Genomic DNA, 18,285 nt, shown 5'->3' with positions numbered 1-18,285 from the left:
TGCCAGATGGGATTGACAATTTCCAGCCTAACCGCGGTCTAAAAACCGCTAAATCCACCCCAAAACTAGCCCAAAACGTATCGTTATTGTCAGAAATAAAAACCTCTAATTACTATTGCGCAGGTGCCCATCTCCTGCCCCTAAATTGTATGTCTGTTGCCAATGATGTTTGTAAAATAAATAAAAAACGGTATATTGTATGTAGCTACTAGGGTGTGTGTTTTAACTGTTTAACTGTTTAACGCATTTTGGAACTTTCAGGCAGTGACATTTTTGATACCGCCTCAATGCTATTTATCCAGCTCAACCCCCGGCCCAGTGTGATCAAAAGTAACCCATTCGGCGGTACTCGTCCCCCCCCCCCATCTGGCAACCCTGGTGCTTTGGCTGCTGCCTCACTTCACGAGAGTCACATCTGCACACCTGCCTGCGCAGAGCGCATGATCCCCGGCAGCAATATGAGAGATACTACCGACAACATTACTACGATAAAGTGGATCCGAGAGGTCGCGATGCCGTTTGAACTGCGATGACTGCTTAAACCACCGTGCTTATTGGTTGAAACGAGACACTACTGTGATTATGGAGACCTCCATTTAGCTAGTAAACAATCGTTAAGTGTATTTATTAATAATTGATTGTTGATCCACATACTTCCGGGTAGAGATGGCAGATTCTGTAGCGTTGGAGGAGCAGAAATTCAGTTTACAAGAGGTTCTTGACACTTTTAAATCATGCCTCTCAGAAAATAAAGAAGTGTTCATTGAACATTATGTCGCTGGATGGCGTGGTCTTATAAGGTAAGTCATTTAGCTAAATGCTGCTTAGTGTGTTCAGGTCCTGCTGTCCAATCTTTTACGCCCTGTGGTGATCCTGTCTTTACTACACTTGCATTGCAACATTCATTTAGTTATTGTGATTGTCTCATTTAGTGCTGGAACATGCATCAACATGTGTGAATGTCATCACCATACTGTATGGTAGTGAACCAATGCACAGTTCTTGAAATACCAATGCTGAACTAATGGTGTAGCTAATTGGGTGATTGTCCTTTTATGTCCAGATTCATGAACAGCTTGGGGAGTGTCTTCACCTTCATCTCCAAGGATGCTGTCAACAAAATCCAAATCTTGGTCAACCATCTCAATGGAGAGAATGGGGCACACTATGTCACTATCCAGTCTATGGTGAAGTATGAGCTGGAGAACGAACGGGTGGACCTAACCAAGAGAGGCAGCTTCTCTGAGTCAGGCTGCCGCACCCTCCTGAGGCTCCACCGGGCCCTCCGATGGCTGGAGCTCTTCTTGGAACGTCTGCGCACCAGCACAGAGGAGAGCAAGACCTCTGTCATGTGCTCTGAGGCCTACAACGAGTCACTGTCCCCACACCATGCCTGGATCATCCGCAAGGCTGCGGGGATGGCCTTCTGTGCCCTTCCAGGGCGCCCCACATTCTTCGAGGTGATGAACGTAGGCACCCCAGAACAGGTGGTGACCATGCTAGGGGAAGCCATTCCCCTCATCTCTGAGGTGTACCAGGTGACAGAGGACCTATATTCTCAGCACAATTTGCTTGACTTGCCGTAGAGAGTATGGGAAGTACTGTACTGTAGTACTGGTCCAGCCAGCGTCCTATAGGCTGACAAGCCATGCTGCTCCTGACCACATCCATTGTATAGAGGGTGTATTGTGATGTATACATATGGCATTGAATAACTAACTATTAATTACAAATATGACAAAGCCAATGAATGTTACATATCAATAATATTTGAAAAAGTTGAATCTAATCTAATCTAATATTACTGGCACGGTTTTGTTCAGTAGGCTATACTGCATAAAATGACAACATGTTAGCTTTCTTCTTATGTTGAGTTTTCATTGTGTGTGCAAATGAGTAGTTTATGTCTTAAAATTGGTCTTGTATTATTTCAACAAAATATAATATAGTATATTATACTACTACTACTAATAGTAAACTAAACCTGATAATCTCATTGCAAATTGCCTTGTATGAATGGACTTTATTGTCATTGCTACAGTACAGGTACCAAACAACGAGTACTGTACAGGTTTATAGATTGTCTATCTTATTTTACAAACAAATGGTCTAATTCCTATTGTACCCTATACATTAATTGATAAAAAAAAGTTGTGTACAGTCTATAAAGATGTATTACAATTTGTATTTCATCTGTTGACATGAGCAAATGGATTAAACTTTGTTGAGGACAGAATGTTGTTTTTCTTCCTTTTCTGCCATACTGTTTCTTTGTCATTTTTTCCCATTTGCTTGTAAGTAACTAGTGCTTGTACGTGGATGGAAATTACCACTGTGGATGGAAATGAGCTGCTAAATGCAATGCCTCAAGCTTGCATTCATGTTCAATATTGCTCACGGTCCCCAACAAATACATTTGTTTCTAGTTACTTTTAATCTAGGTTAGGGTTAGGTTGTCTTTAAATACCAATAAAGACATTTCTCTCAGGCCCATCTACTGGGACGGTGTTGAGAGAATGTAGATACATAACATAACATACATACATAACTGCTTGCTTGTACTGTGTTGTTATTGTATGGGCTTATCCATTTATCTTTTTTAATGACCTGTCTTGCATTTGATGACTTATTATGTCATGTACAGTATTACCTAAATGTGCTTTGTGATGTTATTTTATCTTTTCAGGAAGCCTTTTTATAACTGGCGAGAAACTGGATGAAAATTAGCCTTCTGGCTAAATCAGGCGTATTTACATTTGTAATGTTCATTAATATGCATTGTCCCTCTACAAATAAAATAAATAAATAAACAGCTCGGCATGTAATGGATGCTGCAGGCTCCTCCGTGCACCTTGCAGCAGGCGGCGCGCTCTCCCTGTCTCCACCTGTTGGCGCGCGAGCCTGGTTGTCATGGGAACGCATCTGCGTTGGTTACTTCACTTCACAGACGCTGAGATACATTCCGCTTGAATATTGAAACTGAAATGGAAAATTGATAATTAGCTGTTTTTCCTCTAAATGCAAGCAAGGTATGCGGGATGTTTCAGTTTGTTAGAGTTCTTATCTTGCAAGATTGGTATTTTTATTGGCAAAAATGTTCAGTTTAGCTGGCTGTTTTAACCACGAATCAACAACAAGTGAGGATCGGAGGGGTAACTACTGTACTAGCTAGCATGGCTCTAGACTAGCCACGGATGTAATAAGATACTCATAATAATGTCATCGTATTACATTCCTTGGCTTTAGCCAACAACTCTGTCAACAGCTGTAAAGTAACGTCAGCATGGACATCTTGGGCATCATTGCTGGCCATTAGTGGCAACTTGACTATATTAGATGCTTTTTGCTTTTCTGAATTTTGCTTTTCTGCTTTTCTGAATCCAGAATTCCAGAATAATTTCTAAACAGTTGGGTCTTTTTGATGAATTATAAGGTTTGATTTGATTTAAAGAAGTAAGTGTGACTCACTGACCAGGTCTGAAATAATGTCACAGGTAAACCCATTTCTATTTCTCTAAATGTTTATACCCCATCTTTAGATTGAGAGGAATAATCTGGACTCTGCCTTGACAACGGCTAAAGACCTACGAGATTGGAGTTCAGTGGAGAAGCATGCATTTGACCAGGCCAAAATCCTCTAAACGGCGTAACCGTAGTAAACCCACCCACGACCTGCATATGGATGCCTCCCAAAATAGGCCGGTGACCCCTATGCCTCCCAGGATGATGGGTTATGACAGGTCAGACCGCTGTCTCCGCTCCCACACTCTACTCAGACAGAACAGCCAGCTGAGTGCAGACCAAGTCACAGATCTCCTGCAGTCTGTTCCTGCAGTACCTTCACTGTCATTGAATAAGTACAAGCCCCTCCCCTCCATTGAGAAGAAGCCATCAAAGGATGACTCCTCGAGAGGCATGGAGGAGAAGACTTCCAAGCTCAGTCTGTCTGACAACCTCATTGTTCAGGCTCGGCGTGAACACTGTCTCTCCTCCGTGAGTCTCCAGCCAGCGTCCCGTAGCAATCCTGAGATGGATAATGTGTCTGAGGTCCACTGCACGGTCTGCCCCAAACCTCTAGACCCAGGTGTGACGATCAGAGAGACAGAGAACCCTTCTGTGTTCCCCCCTGGCGGTCAGCCAGGTTTGCTTCTTGCCATCCGAGTCCCATGTGGGAGGAGGTTTCAGCAAGACTTCCTACCTACAGACACCTTACTGACGGTGAGAGCCACTGCAGAGGCCAGATTTGGGACACTGTATGAGCATGGTATCATTGAAACTATGGATGTCCCCCGCAGGACCTTCAAAGACCTGAACCTGACTTTGGCCCAATGTGATATCTTGAACAGGTCATTACTGTGCGTCTCTCAAGAGGACAGCTCATTGGATTCTACTTAAACTCAGATGGATGACATAATCAGTCTGACATTAAACATTTTATTCTAAATTCTATTTTGCTGAACAAATATGTATATTAAACATGTATTATTTTTTGCAATCTAGAAAATAACAATGTTTTCATTGTTCAAGACAAATCTGACTCAATCAACAGTGGGAATGTGTGTTTTGCCTAATTAATCATTTTAACTGTACTACCACAGTATCTCAGGGTTTAGTTGACATTTGATCACCAATATCACTGTAAGCTTTTTACTTGAATATTACTGTTCTGTAAGCATTTCCCACATACCGTACTGTACTGTACTATAGGTTGGTATCAAATAGGTCTACATTCTCTTTTCGCTTTTTTTGTGGTAAATAATAACTAAACCTGTTGTCTCTGTTATTTATTTTTATTGAAACCAACAAAGGGTAAAGAAAACTATACAAGAGGCAGAGATAGTAGTCAATATTTATTATAACAAGTACCATTAGCAAAGAACTATAAAACAAAAAAGTGCAGAATGTAAGTGAATAGTTTCAGGAGCTACTATTTATTTGTTTCATAGCCAATAACTCCCTTCGACTAGTTTAGTTCAAGCACGGTCCAAAATATTGCATATTCACTGTGGTACAACAAAACAATATAGTATTTTGGTCAATAAAGCATATAATCCTCATAAATAATGAAATGATGAGTGTTTCATGTTTGGAGCCACTTCAGTAGTGATTTTTCTCTAATTGCTCAAGATCCTCAGCGTCAAGCTTCTCTATTTTCTTGTCTATGGAGGGGGGAAAGTGTAAACAGTTAGTGTGAACCCTGTCTTTTGGATGCATCAATATGTCAAATCTTGAGTGCTCAATCTAGACAAAGAAACAAACATACTGAAATGTTTTTCGATTCTGTTGAGAATCTTCATGCTGTGTTTGCTGTCAACCATATTGACTGCAAGCCCCCTCTTGCCAAAACGTCCCGTGCGACCAATCCGGTGAAGGTATGTCTCATTGTCAGGGTTCCCGTCTTTGTCCACAGGAAGGTCAAAGTTGATCACCATGGACACTTGTTCCACATCAATGCCTGCATTATAAATAAAATAAATGCAAAAATAAAACAAAACATGAAAACTCTTCAAAGTTTAAGTAAGTGAACACAAAACAATAATCTTCCTAACTGAAATGGTTACATTAATATGACTTTCAAATGTTAGCATTTTGTAATTACCTCTGGCGCATACATTAGTAGTCACCAGAACTTTCTCCTTGCCCTCCCTGAAGCGTTCGATGACAGCAGCTCTCTGCTCCACTGTCATCTCCCCACTCAGGAGTGCCACCTGGTGGCCCTCTTTGGACAGTGCTGCTGACAGCCAACCAGCAGTCTTTCGAGTCTGAAGAGGAGGCAAAGGTCTTCTCTTTGTTACGACAGTCAATCAAAAAAGTCCACACAGATGAGACTCAACCTAATTGTGCATTATACCTATCAAATAAACATAATAATTTCAAGAGATACATGTAACTTAGGATAGGATGAGGACTCACACGGCAGAAGATCATAGCCTGTGCAATAGTGATGACTCCGTATATATTGCAGAGTGCTGAGAACTTCTCCTCCTCATTGTTGCATAGCATGTAGTACTGCTTGATGGTGTCCAGGGTCTCCTCCTCACGCTTCAGCTTGATGATGTTGGGGTCTGGCACAACCCTCTCAGCAAACTTCCAAACTGAGTCCTCGAATGTGGCCGAGAACAGCAGCATCTGACATTCTTTTGGCAACATTCTGCATGGATGGAGTAATAGACATACTTGGACACAGGAGGACAAACAAAGCTAGAGATAGCTAACTGTCTGGGTTTGGGTAGCAACAGAGAAAGCTGTAAACACCCTCCTATAGTGTAAAAAGAACAATCCAACTGCAGGTGTCTGTCATCAGAGTGAATGTGATTCATGTAACCTACTAGTTGGGTAAGAGTAATGACAAAGTTTAGTTTTTATTATGTTTATTTCAAGGGGAGCTCACCTTTGGATCCGAATGCTGTGGTCCTGATGGCCCTGTGTTGCGATCATGACATCTGCCTCATCCAAGACAAAGATTTTGATCTTCTTGGGGTCAATGAACTTCAGCTTGACGCACCAGTCCATGACTGTGCCAGGTGTTCCGATGATGATCTGCTCCTGAATCTTGGTCCCCCGCTCCACTGCGTAGAGTAGGACACGGAGCCACATAACAGGCAGCTTTCAAGCATTTAAATTCTACAATACAGCATGTTGTGAAAAATTGCATATTTGTGTCATTCTCATGTTTTCTGGGTTAGAGAGCACCTGCACTAATTACAATCATTACCCAGATTTTGAAGCAGTTTCTTACAGCAACATTGGAAAGCATATGCCAGAAAAATTATAAATCAACATTTAATGTGAAGGAATAAAAAGCTTTGACACTTACATTTATGGCCACGAATGGCGTATGCTAATTTGACCTCAGGTTAGAATTTCCCCATCTGTTCAATGACTTTACCAGTCTGCAAAGCTAGCTCGTATGTTGGGGAAATGCAAAGACACTAAGGGGGGGCAAAAAAATATGTATTTCAGTTTGGCTCACTTAACCAGAAGCTACTGTACCTAATGTTTCTCTTTACCGTATACTCTGCAGCTAATCAACAACAACAACAACAACAACAACATCCCCCATCATAAATCCTCTGTATAACAAAGTCTGGACCTGTGGGTGACCTATGCAGAGGTCTAACGGCTAAAGCTAAGCCCCATATGAGTGGAGATGTTCACTTACCTGAGTCCATTTCTTAGCTGGGTCAACATGGCTGAGCATGGCCAGCACGAAGGCAGCGGTTTTACCTGTGCCGGACTGTGATTGCGCAATCAGGAGGTGAAGAAGGAGCTGAGAGCAGCCAAAGAGGAATACAGGAGGAAATTGGAGGGCGGGCTAGTGGCCCACAGCTCCAAGGAGGTGTGGAAGGGTTTCAAGAAGATCACGGGCCACAAGCAGCCACATACTGTGGTGGAGGGGACCCGAGAGCAGGCGGATGACCTGAACTGCTTCTTTAACAGGTTTGACCAACCATCCCCCTGTCACCCCCCACAGCCCCCGACCCTCTCCTCCCCTCTCCAATGTACCGCACCCCTGGCAACATTAGCCCCCACTCCCCCTGACCCCCTCACACCCCAGCAGCAATTGCCCCCCCTTACCAACACCAGGAGCCAGGGAGCATGCTTCACACCTGGAGACACCGGTACTCACAGCTTTATAACATCTGAGCAGGTGAGAAGGCAGCTCTCCAGGGTGAATGTGAACAAGTCCAGAGGTCCAGACAACATCAACCCCAGGGTTCTGAAGGTGTGTGCTGGAGAGCTGGCGGACACATTCCAACATCTCTTCAGTCTATCTCTAAGACTGAGGAGGGTGCCACAGCTCTGGAAGACCTCTTGCATCGTCCCAGTGCCAAAGAAGGGACGGCCCAGCACCCCAAACGACTACAGACCTGTCGCCCTGACACCACAGGTCATGAAGATCCTGGAGAGGCTAGTGCTGCAACACCTTAAGCCCCAGGTGAAGGACTTCCTGGACCCCCGGCAGTTTGCATACCAGGAGAGCATGGGGGTGGAGGATGCCATCATTTACATGCTGCACAGGGCCTACACACACCTGGAGAGGCCACAGAGCATGGTGAGGACCATGTTCTTCGACTTCTCCAGTGCATTTAACACTATCAAGCCATCACTGCTGGCTGACAAACTAGCAGTGATGTGTGTGGAGGACTCCCTGACGGCTTGGATCCACAACTACCTCACAGACAGGCGTCAGTATGTGAGACTGCAGGGCTGTCAGTCTGAGGTGGTGGTGTGCAACACCGGTGCCCCCCAGGGAACTGTTCTGTCACCCTTTCTCTTCACCCTCTATACCTCCGACTTCCAGTTTAGCTCCGACCAGTGCCACCTGCAGAAGTTTTCGGATGACTCCTCTATCGTCGGTTACATCACAGATGACAGGGATGAGGAGTACAGGGCCCTGGTGGAGAGCTTTGTGCAGTGGTGCGACACCAACTACCTTTTGCTTAACACCAGCAAAACAAAGGAGTTGGTGGTGGATTTTAGGAGGAAGGGAAGGACCCCAGCCCCCATCACCATTAAGGGGTTGGAAGTCGAGAGGGTGGACTCCTACAGGTACCTGGGAGTACAAATTAATAACAAACTGGACTGGACTGACAACACCGAGGCTCTTCTCAGGAAAGGGCAGAGCAGACTGTTTTTCCTGAGAAGGCTGAGGTCTTTCGGTGTCTGCAACAAGCTGCTGCAAATGTTTTATCAGTCGGTGGTTGCCAGCGTTCTGTTCTTCGCCGTGGCCTGCTGGGGTGGAAACATCTGTGCCAGGGATGCTGCGAAGCTAAACAAACTGGTGAAGAAGGCCAGCTCTGTGGTGGGGACCGGGCTGGACAGCCTAGAGGTGGTGGCAGAACAGAGGATGGGGAAAAAACTGGCGGCCATGCTGGCCAATCCCTCCCACCCGATGTACTGCGAGCTGGCGGGGATGAGGAGCAAGTTCAGCCACAGATTTGTTCTCCCCCGTCAAAGTACAAAAAGATTTGGACAGTCCTTTGTCCCAGCTGCACTCCGACTCTACAACCAGGCCCTGCAGGGTGGGGGAGACCTGGAGCTGGAACTTTTGGAACTTTTTACTTATTGAGCCTGCACTGTTTTATGTATTTTATTGAATGTTTTCTGTTTTCTGTATTGAATGTTTTCTGCCCTAACTGAGCTGTTTGACAACTAAATTTCCCCATTGGGGACAATAAAGGTTTTCAATCAATCAATCAATCAATTCAATCAATCAATCAGGTTCTGAGGTCTGGAACCAGAGGGAACATACACACTGAAGAGAGAATAATTGGGGACTATCGGGTCGGCATGTGACAAAAGTAGATCATTTTACTGAATTTAGTGTGAAAGCAAACAAGCCAGTGATGGTATACGTGAGTAGAACTAATTTGAGATTAATATTAGGCTAAACAAAGGTTTGATTATTCAACTATTGCTCTAGGGCTTATAAACAGTATCAATAAATAAATCAATACCTTTATTGTCCCCAAAGAGACATTTGTACGGATGAATTACTTTGTTGATCAATATCACATTGAGGCTAAACACTAACATTTAGCTCAATAAAAAATTATAAATAAATGAGGTACTCACGGCTCTGCCAGCATCATGGGCAAGGCATTCTCCTGGATTTTAGAGGGTCTGTTGAAGCCCATGGCATACACTCCCTGAAGCAGCTGAGGTTTCTTATCTCACACACACACCACCACCACCAACAACAACAATATTAACAACAACAACAACAACAACAACAAACATACAAGTCTAAATTGAATTGATACCATGGGAGGACTTACAGTCTCAACTCTTCAAATGTCTTGACCGAGTAAAGAGGGGAGTTAGGATCTCTCTGAAGAACCTCTACTTGGTTGGTGGTGTTCACCAGATTGCTGCGTATCAGCTTGTTCAACAATGACTGGGCTGCTCGATCCTCTGTAAGACAAGATGAAAACCGTGACAAACCTGTCTAGGCAGCTAGATACTAGATACTGTATAAACCCAGAGAATTCACACCTTTATCTTCGTCGTCTGCCTTGTTACCATTTTCCACTTGTCCTACTTTTGCAGTGCCTGGAGGAACTAAAACAACAAAACTGTCACCTAACACATATTAATGCAGTGGAGTAGTTTTTAAACCCATGTTAACTGTTATTAGTTCTTCATAACAAAATCCCTGGTTTTACCATTTGTTTCCTTCCTTGATGCAGCATCACCTCTATCTCTTATCCCCAAGGAGCCAAACTGAACAAAGAAATAAACACGTTTTGTTTGAATTAGAAGTATTGACAGATATGTAATCGTTCCCAGAGAGTGGGCAGTTCTTATTCACTGATCAATCTTTTGCAACCACGTGTAGCCCAGAGTCCCCGGATGAGTGCCTCTAAAACTGAACTCGTATTTTGAGAAAAACTGAATTGTATTTTGAGTAAAACTGAATTGTATTTAGAGAAAAACTGAATTGTATTTTGAGTAAAACTGAATTGTATTTTGAGTAAAACTTAATTGTATTTAGAGAACTGAATTGTATTTAGAGAAACTGAATTTGAAAACTGAATGAAAATAATGAAAACTGAATTGAATACAATTCAATCTGTCGAATACAATTCAGTTTGTGCTCAGATTCAATTCAATCTGTCAAATACAGGATTCTTAATAGGACTAGATGTTAAAATCCCTAAATAATTAGCACAACAATTGACTGAGTGGAGTTGGAGATGTCCTCTTGGGTGGAGTGGAATTTGGCAATGATCACGTGGTGCCACCAGTACGACACATCTTCAGTTGTGGTCCCCGACCTCATTGGGTGTTTCGGCCATTTATCACAAGACACCCTCTGCCGAGGTTGGCCCACCACAGGCTGATCAGGCCTGGGTGTGTGTCGCACGGTGGCACCACGTGGTCATTTGGGAGCCCATGTTGGGTCCCTACGTTTCAGCCACAGCCAGTGACTGCTCCGTTCTGCTGCAGTGGACAGTTCTTTAATTGCCTTCCGTTGGGCCTGTCCTCTGATCCCTACTGCCCTCAGGAGCCTTGTGGTGGAGCTGGCTACAAAGCCTCTGCAGCCCACCTCCACTGGCCACACCTTCACGTTCCAGCCCCGCCCCTCTGCTTCGACTGCTAAGTTGGCATACCGCAGCCTCTTCCGTTCGAATGCCTCATCGATGGCCTCCTCCCATGGGACCATCAGTTCTACGATGAAGACACGCCGGCAGGACTTGGACCAGAGGACTAGGTCTGGGCGCAGGTTGGTCGCTGCAATTTCGGGTGGGAAGGTGAGCCTCTGGCTGAGGTCTACCCGCATTTCCCAATCCCGGGCTGCGTTCAGTGGGCCTGAGTCTGGAGGTGATGGCTTGGTCCGCTGTTTCTCCCCTTCCCGGATGAAGATTGTTTTCCGTGGAAAGGTAGTCTGGGCATTTAGAGGCATGGCGTTGGTGGTTACCCTCTTGTGCTCAAGTTCGGCAGCCAAGCACTTTAGCACTTGGTTGTGGCGCCAGGTGTATCTTCCTTGAGTTAGACTGGTCTTGCAACCCACCAAGATGTGTTTGAGGCTTGCTGGGGCTGCACACTGGAGACAGGCTGGGCCCTCTCCATACCAGAGATGTAGGTTGGTAGGAGAGGGCAGGACATCATATGTGGCTCTGATGATGAAACTTAGCCTATTAGACTCCATGCTCCACAGCTCGTTCCATGTGATTTTCCTCCTCTCCACGCTCTCCCACTTCATCCAGCGGCCTTGCTGGGCTTGGGAGACTGCCTTGGCGCACCTGGCTGCTTCCTCCTGGTGGCGCACCTCCTCAACCACCATCTTCCACCGTTCGGTTGGAGTAGCCTTTTGCCATGTGGGTGTTGTTGTTTCCAAACCAAGGCCCCCTCTGCCATGTTGGACATGCCCCACTATATCCCGGTGTCTGAGGGCGGTCTTTGCCACCGCAACTGCTGCAGATGGCTTCCATTTCCTCCCCGTTGCTAGGATCGGAGCAGCACCTCTGACGAATGGATCCCGGGATTCTGTGAGAGTCATTTCCAGCCTTGATTTGGCACATTTGTACTCCTCCACCAGGCTTGAGATTGGTAGGGAGAGGGCTCCGTTGCCAAACAGGCCTATGCTGCTAAGGCCTCTCGGCAGTCCAAGCCACTTCCTCACTTGTGCATTCACCAGTCTCTCCAGCCGGTTGGCATGGGATAGTGTGACCTCGTAGATGGAAATTGGCCACATGAGACGGGGCAGCAGCCCAAACTGAAAGCACCACAGCTTCAGCTTCCCAGGGAGAGCAGTGTTGTTGATCTGCTTGAGGCCACTGATTGTATCCTGCCTGAGTTGTTCCACCTGCTTCGAGTCTTTGAGTTCTGCGCTATACCAGCGGCCAAGGCTTTTGATAGGCTTCTCCAGAACTGTTGGTATTGGCTCGTTGTTGACGTGGAACCTCTCATTGGCGAGCTTGCCTTTGACAATGGAGATACTGCGGGACTTGCTGGGTTTAATAATAATAATAATAATTCATTAGATTTATATAGCGCTTTTCCGAGGCTCAAAGACGCTGACAATATGGGAAAAACGGAAAACACAGAAACAACAAGCAACAGATAACATGAGCACATAGAACAGAGTTAACGAGGGGGGTGGGAGGGTTAGGGGAGATGGTTAGGGATAGGGGAGGTTGTATGCATGTCCAGGGGGGGGGGGGCGGGGGTGGCAGGGATGGGGGAGATGGCTAGGGGTAGGGGAGGCTGTAGGCGTGGGAGAACAGGTAGGTTTTGAGGTGGGATTTAAAAGTGAGGAGTGAGGGTGAGTCTCTGAGTGGTTGAGGGAGAGAGTTCCAGAGGCGGGGTGCGGCTCGTGAAAAGGCACGGTGACCGAAGCCTTTGAGTTTTGAGGGTGGGACAGTGAGGGGAACAATGGATGAGGATCGGAGGGTACGGGTAGGGCGGTGGGGGAGAAGGAGGTCAGTCAGGTAAGGGGGGGCCAGGCTATGGAGGGCTTTGTATGTGAGGATGAGGACTTTTAATTGGATACGTTCTTTGATGATTAAAAATGGTGAAGTCATGTGTTCTCATATATGTTCTCATGTGTGATGTCACCAAGGTGCGACTAATCTATAAATAAGCATGTGCAAATAAAGTAAGCCTCTTTCCGGTGTTAGCTAAACTGAAGTGAGCAGTGTGTGTGTTTTTCCTCCGCGAAATGGTTAGCTGTTGCTGGTGTTCCTGCCCTAATTAACGCAAGCTAGAATGGCAAATCTTACAGTTTGTTTTTACTATGAAATCTTTATTTAATCAGAACCATTTGTTTTCTGACATAACATGTTTATATTTACCAATTCCATGTTGGTTTAGAGGGGATCATGTGTGTAGTAAAAAACTACATTATAAAGAAATAAGTGCAGGTGCAAAAATAAGTGATACCCAGGTTGCATTGGTTAACACTTAATCAGCTTGTGAGTAAAATACATGTTTATATCTTTGCACTCCATCATATTTCAGGACCCTCCTTTCATGACTTTTCCTAGATATGTGAGTTCTACCACCCAGTATCCTCCTTTACATTTTCAATATCACTTCAGGATAAGCTAGTTTAAAGCTATTTTGCAGTTTTTCTGTGTAGGAAGCAGGCTAATTTACAAGCGGCCAACTAAATAGTGTGTAAATAGCAGGATAGCATTTTAAAGAGGCGGTTCTTTAAGCAGGTAAAAAGGCACGGCTGTTCTAGTGTTAAATCAAGTAGGTAAGTAGAATCTGGTGGGTAAATAATTGGGTACCAAATGAACCAGTTGAAGGAGAGATCTTTAGGAAAGAGTTTGGGTGGGACTCTGATAAATAGAGATAAGAAACCTGGTCAGTTTTGTGTTACCCATACAGTCAAAACACACCATGCCGAGAGGAAAGGAGATCTCAGAAGACATCAGGAAGAGGTTAGAACGAGCACATCAGTCTGTGGAAAGCTATATAAGATATGAACTCCATATCTGTGAGGCAAATCCACTGTGAGGTAAATCATTTACAAATGGGGAGCATTTAACATGACAGCAACTCGGCCTAGAAGTGGACACCCTTCCAAAATATCCCCAAGAGCCACAGAACCCACAAACATCTGGTAAAAACCAACCCAAACATAATATTTTGCTGCATCTCAGATAACTGTGCATGCTTAAACAATGAGAAGAACATGAATCAAAATGGCATTCGTGGGAGGGTTGCTAGGAAGAAGCCTCTGCTGTCAAAAAATAACCAAACTGCCCATCTTAACTTTGCTCACATCCGGCCCCATGGAGGTCTTGGAGAAGACTCTCCTGGGCCGCGTAAAAGCCCAGCTTTCCCCCGGACTAGGGGCTGTTCCTCCAAGCACGATTAGAGCTAAGATGATAATTCGCGATAATTTCAGCTCGAGTTCCGTTCCATGAATGTGGCTCAAATAATTTACTGGTGGTTGCAACCAATCCTTGAGAACAAACCTGGTAGCGACCAGGTTTTACGGTCTGGTTTAACCTCATAGGAGCCAACGGACCCCCATGGGCATCCGAAGTGATATAAAGAGTTTACCTCGATCAATTCTCTTCAAAGATATCAAAAAAAATTCACAACTTTGCATGCTATACGATGCCACCATTTTTTTACAGAGACGGTAAACACGGCCTAAGTCACATCCAGTTTTCTCCAACTGGAGAATGTGTCATGTCCGGTTTCAACGCCGAATTTCCATACCATTGGTCGGCCAACCCAAAAAAATCCCCCAAAAAAAGAAAAAAAAAAAAGAAATCTGATACATGAGAAAGGTCAAAGGTCAAAGATGGTGCCAACATATCTCCAAATGGCCTAAACATATAGGTGTCCGCCTAAACATACATGTACTAAAACAGGTACAAAGTTGCATTTGCTCACATTACTAGCATCGACTTTGGCACAAGTACTAATAAGACCCTGGAGTACTGATTCCTAGATGATTTGGGCTTATTCATCAGGTTTCCAAGGTGATATTCACTGTAAAAGCTGTTGTTTTTTTAGGCGGAGACTGAATTTGAGATGTTTTATAATGTTCTAGCTCTATTTGCTCTGACACAGTAACATAGATTTTGATTCTGACACTTCTACAGCCACCCCACAGGTGTTAGCTTTCATTTGATAACAATATCATTATGAAGGCCCTTGTGATTGTGGAGATATTCTATATTCAGGGGTGCACATAACTGGTGCGCCAGTGCGCATGCGTCGCCAAAATGCATGCTGCGCGGCAGATCAGCGGCAGATCAGCGCTTTTGCGCACCAACAGCTGGGTCCAAGAAGCAAGCCCCACCAAGTAAGTAACTATTTGCCGTCCCCTCAGCCGAAGGCCCGACGAGTAATCCATCACGACGACCACGGCGACTCCCCTCACGAAAACATTCGGAAAGTATCGTAACTAGTACTTTCATTCCGCGTACCGCGTATCGCGTATCGCATGGTTATCACGCCGACACGTGAAAATTCAGTCCCGAATGACTCGTCGCTAAAAGGAAAAACAACACCAAGGGACTTCACGTTTCTTTTCTCTGAAGCTTTCAAACGTTCAGACGTTTGTTTTACAGCTTCATTATCGCACCTAGACCCCTGACCCAGGGAATATGGTTTGGAATTCTATTAAAAGAAAGAAGAAAAAAAAGACTTTGTTGCACAATCAAAATAATGAGCTATTTAAAGTGATGGCCTGCCCTACAACATCCTCTACCATGGTTGAAATTGAGGAGTGATAATTTACAGCAGTCAAGAGAGCAGTGATGATGATGATTAAGCTTGTAGCATAAATAAATGCTTAGGCTGTAACTTTTTGTTGAAAAGTTGATTTCAGTGTTTACAGAACAGAGCAGTGCTTAAAGAGATGTCAGTTGATTTCATTGTGTTTAAAGAACAGACATTCAGTTAGTGCTTAAAGAGATGTCAGTTGATTTCATTGTGTTTAAAGGAGTCTGACAGACTTTCATGCTTAAAGAGCAGTCATTTGATTTTGCATTTGTTTATTTTGTTTTGCACACAATCATTTGTTCGTTCATCTTTATTTATGAATAAATGACGTTTTGCTAATATAAGTTATCCATGTATCCCTTTTTTATCCATCCTGTGGGACGGGTCGTGACTCGCGAGCTCGGGGAGCACCAAGCAGCATCCCTAGGTGCTCCTCTGAGCACTGGCCCCAAAAAGTTATGTGCACCCCTGTCTATATTCACTGTGGGCATGTCATTTCGAGCAGAAAACCAGAAAAATGAGGTGGATAAGATGAGGTTAAGTAAGATGTGTGTCAAAAATGTCTCACAGGCGGAAACTACATCCCGAACAACAGTTCTGTCAAGTGTCTTGTTGTTGTTTTTTAATACACACCTTTTTTCATGCAGTTACACGTTTTTCATAGGTGTGACCGGTATAGCACTAGGACCCAGCACCAGTGGTGACTGGAAGGAGATATAGGGGGGTGGGTACCTCAGACTCATTCTCTGCACCTTCTTGTTTGGAAGCCACATGGTCACTGCTTCAAGCATTGTTTCCAGATTATTGCGGTATGTTTTAATCCAAACCTTTCACACAATGTTTGATGACTAGAGGAGGAATCCTGTCTAAAGTGCTAATGTATTTCCCACAGACCTAGTCGTGGTTGGTGAGGAAGGATTCTCTGCACCCATTTGTTTGGAAGCCACATGGTCACTCAGCCAAACTTTTATTGATGCTTCAGGCATAGAGCCTCAGAGTATCAAGGTATGTTTAAATTCAAAGGTATATTTATAGTCCATTGTTATTGTAATATTCTGTGGGTTTAACTAATGTGACTAATGTAATATTATGCTTTCTATAGGAGGTCCACGCTACCTTGTCCTATCCATTGTTTTTTTCCTACCCTTGTGCCATTATGTTTTTAGTCTTGCAGTGGTTTTAGAGCAGTTTGATATTGAACTATCCCTGACCTGTTGGAGTGTAGAGCGGACGTGTTCCCTTATCTACTTTTCCCAGTTTGCTGTGCTTTTATACTAAAGGTTGCTTGTGTGCCGTGATACTTAGAGCCCTCATTTTATGGTTGTCTTTTGAACTCACTGTGTGCCGTGTATTGCCCACTAAGAATTCCTAGCCTACACTATTTGCTGTGTTTGCATGCACCTTTTAAGCAACGGTTCACGTTTGTCTGCCTTTAAGGATAGAGTCCACCCACAGGTCCCCCCCCCCCTTCCCCTTTTTAGTAGCCCTGTTTTTATAGGCCTTCACCATTTGAGAGTGATTATTGTGCCTTGGTTTATTGTTATAATCTTGTAATAAACTAATTGTATTTTGGGTACACCAGCCTCTGGTTCAGTTAATTCCGGACCCGTCCTAGTGGGGAACTTGAGGGTCCCTCACCTCTACAGTGTGAGGGTGGCGTTGTCAAACAGTTATTACCGTGTTACGACTAGGTATCTAACATTTCTGTATGCCACATAGGCTAACACGTTTCCTCTAATTACATTTATTTGGGCTGTTACATTTAAGATATTCTTTTTTGATTGAATCGCCATGGGGCCCCTTCGATACGAAAATAACCCAAAGGAATTAAAGTGAAATTACACCCGCGGCCCCTGGATAGATCTGTCTTTTCACTAGTTGTCAGATCTCAACATGGCAGGTGCTAAATTAAATTCAGAAAACTTGTCAAAACATGAAATTGCCTCATTGTGTATAACTGGCCTAGTCCTACTCATTGTATTAATATTTTAAAATGGATCATGTCGACCTCCATGTCATGTTACCGGTTAAGTCAATTAGGTGGTATCAGAATAACATAGAGAGCAAGGCACCTGTCTAGGCTGGGTGACAGCTGAAAATTGGCCGCTTACCTCTTTCGTTCTCAGGAAACCGAGTTACTGCCGCCGGTCGCGAGTCTCCAATGAACATGATTGAAAACACAGTACTCAACCAACAGCTGCACTAAATCGGTGATCCCGTGATCCCTAAATCGGTGATCCCCATAAGCGATTTTCGCAGCATGGTCTGGTCCTGACGTCATATAAATGCGCTCACGCAACTTTTACAACGTAGACATACTTTACCACAATCGTACCGTAGCTACAACAATGCTAGCATAGCTAACAAACAATGCATTGCCTAGCTTAGTCCAGACTGAACATTGTGGTTTCAGTTACTTGCTAGTGGGTAAATAATAAAGAAATGTCTAAATACACGAACACACTGGTTTCAACTAACTAACAAAGGCGCTATGTAGATACATAGAAGACCCTTACCTTATGAGATCGCCGTTGGTAGAAACTTTCTTTGTGGAGTCAGAGTAAACGAAGAGCATGCTGCCTGCTG

The 18,285-nt window shown here is 44.3% G+C and overlaps 2 protein-coding genes and 1 pseudogene across 3 annotated transcripts; 2 read left to right on the top strand and 1 right to left on the bottom strand.

The window, feature by feature from the left end:
• The first annotated feature begins 492 nt into the window (after positions 1–492).
• cptp (ceramide-1-phosphate transfer protein) lies at positions 493–2,226 on the top strand. The gene is made up of 2 exons (XM_080533647.1): positions 493–800; positions 1,064–2,226. The coding sequence occupies exons 1-2, from the start codon at positions 667–669 to the stop codon at positions 1,584–1,586; spliced, it is 657 nt and encodes a 218-aa protein (XP_080389773.1). The 5' UTR covers positions 493–666; the 3' UTR covers positions 1,587–2,226.
• Positions 2,227–3,711: 1,485 nt separating this feature from the next.
• LOC308160546 (UBX domain-containing protein 10-like) lies at positions 3,712–4,395 on the top strand (the record flags this gene model as incomplete). The annotated part of the gene is made up of 1 exon (XM_080534486.1): positions 3,712–4,395. The coding sequence occupies one exon, from the start codon at positions 3,712–3,714 to the stop codon at positions 4,393–4,395; it is 684 nt and encodes a 227-aa protein (XP_080390612.1).
• Positions 4,396–5,213: 818 nt separating this feature from the next.
• LOC308160545 (ATP-dependent RNA helicase DDX19A-like) lies at positions 5,214–17,868 on the bottom strand (annotated as a pseudogene). Its single transcript has 10 exons — positions 17,811–17,868; positions 9,783–9,918; positions 9,580–9,672; positions 9,223–9,259; positions 7,163–7,252; positions 6,818–6,932; positions 6,392–6,569; positions 5,914–6,151; positions 5,600–5,762; positions 5,214–5,455 (listed from the first exon to the last, which is right to left on the bottom strand). The product of its transcript is annotated as an ATP-dependent RNA helicase DDX19A-like (transcript).
• Positions 17,869–18,285: the final 417 nt, after the last annotated feature.

The sequence above is a fragment of the Nansenia antarctica genome, assembly GCF_963989245.1.
Source record: "Nansenia antarctica genome assembly, chromosome: 6".
NCBI classification, from domain to species: Eukaryota; Metazoa; Chordata; class Actinopteri; order Argentiniformes; family Microstomatidae; genus Nansenia; species Nansenia antarctica.
The sequence above is the reverse complement of the archived record's forward strand: the minus strand, read 5'-3'. Positions and strand labels throughout refer to the sequence as shown.